At 50.9% G+C, this 866-nt stretch overlaps 1 protein-coding gene across 1 annotated transcript in view; it reads left to right on the forward strand.

Annotated features, from left to right (window-relative positions):
* The window catches only part of LOC115307430 (nuclear receptor coactivator 1-like), a gene marked incomplete at its 5' end in the record, with an annotated part of 5,543 nt that extends 5,136 nt beyond the window's left edge, over positions 1-407 (forward strand). The window contains one exon of the mRNA XM_029959477.1: positions 155-407. Within this exon, the coding sequence (XP_029815337.1) occupies positions 155-407 (253 nt within the window). The remainder of the gene's footprint in view (positions 1-154) is intronic.
* Positions 408-866: the final 459 nt, after the last annotated feature.

Below are 866 nucleotides of genomic sequence, written 5' to 3' on the forward strand. Positions count from 1 at the left end.
GGCTCCATCCCAAAATCAGCTATCTGGGATATATCCCGGTCTCCGCCTCTCGTTTTCCCGAGTCGTTTCCCCGTTTCCGAGGCTGAACCGGAAGACAAGGGGCTAAAACCCCCGAATTCCCGTGGATGTGACGGGTTCTTCCCCCTTTTCCCAGCGCGGAGAAGCGGCGGCGGGAGCAGGAGCACAAGTACCTGGAGGAGCTGGCGGAGCTGCTGTCGGCCAACATCGGGGACATCGACACCCTCAGCGTCAAACCCGACAAATGCAAGATCCTCCGGAAAACCGTGGATCAGATCCAGCAGATGAAGAGGTTGGAGCAAGGTGAGGGGGCCCTCGGGAACGGCGGGAAAATCCGTGGGGGGTTAGGGGTTGGGCTTCTCCTGGAATTCTTCAAACCACGGGAATGATGATTAATTAGTGGGAAATCGTGGCGTAGGAATTCCATGTGGGAGGGTTTTCCTTCTCCTGGGATCCTCCAAGGCACGATAACAGTGATTAATTAGTGGAAATCCTGATGTAATAATTCCATTTGGAATCGTTTTCCTTCTCCTGGGATCCTCCAAGCCACGATCATGGTGGGAGATCCTGATGTAATAATTCTGTGTGGGAGAGTTTTCCTTCTCTTGGGATCCTCTGAGCCACGATTGTAGTGGGAATCTCTGGGAATTCTCTGGTGGAGAATCCTGATGGAGTAATTCCATTTAGGAGAGTTTTCCTTCTCCTGGAATTCTTCAGATCGCAGTAATGGTGATTAATTAGTGGAGATCCTGTTGTAATAGTTCCATTAGGAATTGTTTTCCTTCCCCTGGGATCCTCCAAGCCACGATAGTGGTGGGAATCAGTGGGAGAATCCTGATGTAATAATT

Source organism: Manacus vitellinus, unplaced genomic scaffold (assembly GCF_001715985.3).
Source record: "Manacus vitellinus isolate BGI_N305 unplaced genomic scaffold, ASM171598v3 scaffold_204_pilon, whole genome shotgun sequence".
In the NCBI taxonomy this organism is placed as follows: Eukaryota; Metazoa; Chordata; class Aves; order Passeriformes; family Pipridae; genus Manacus; species Manacus vitellinus.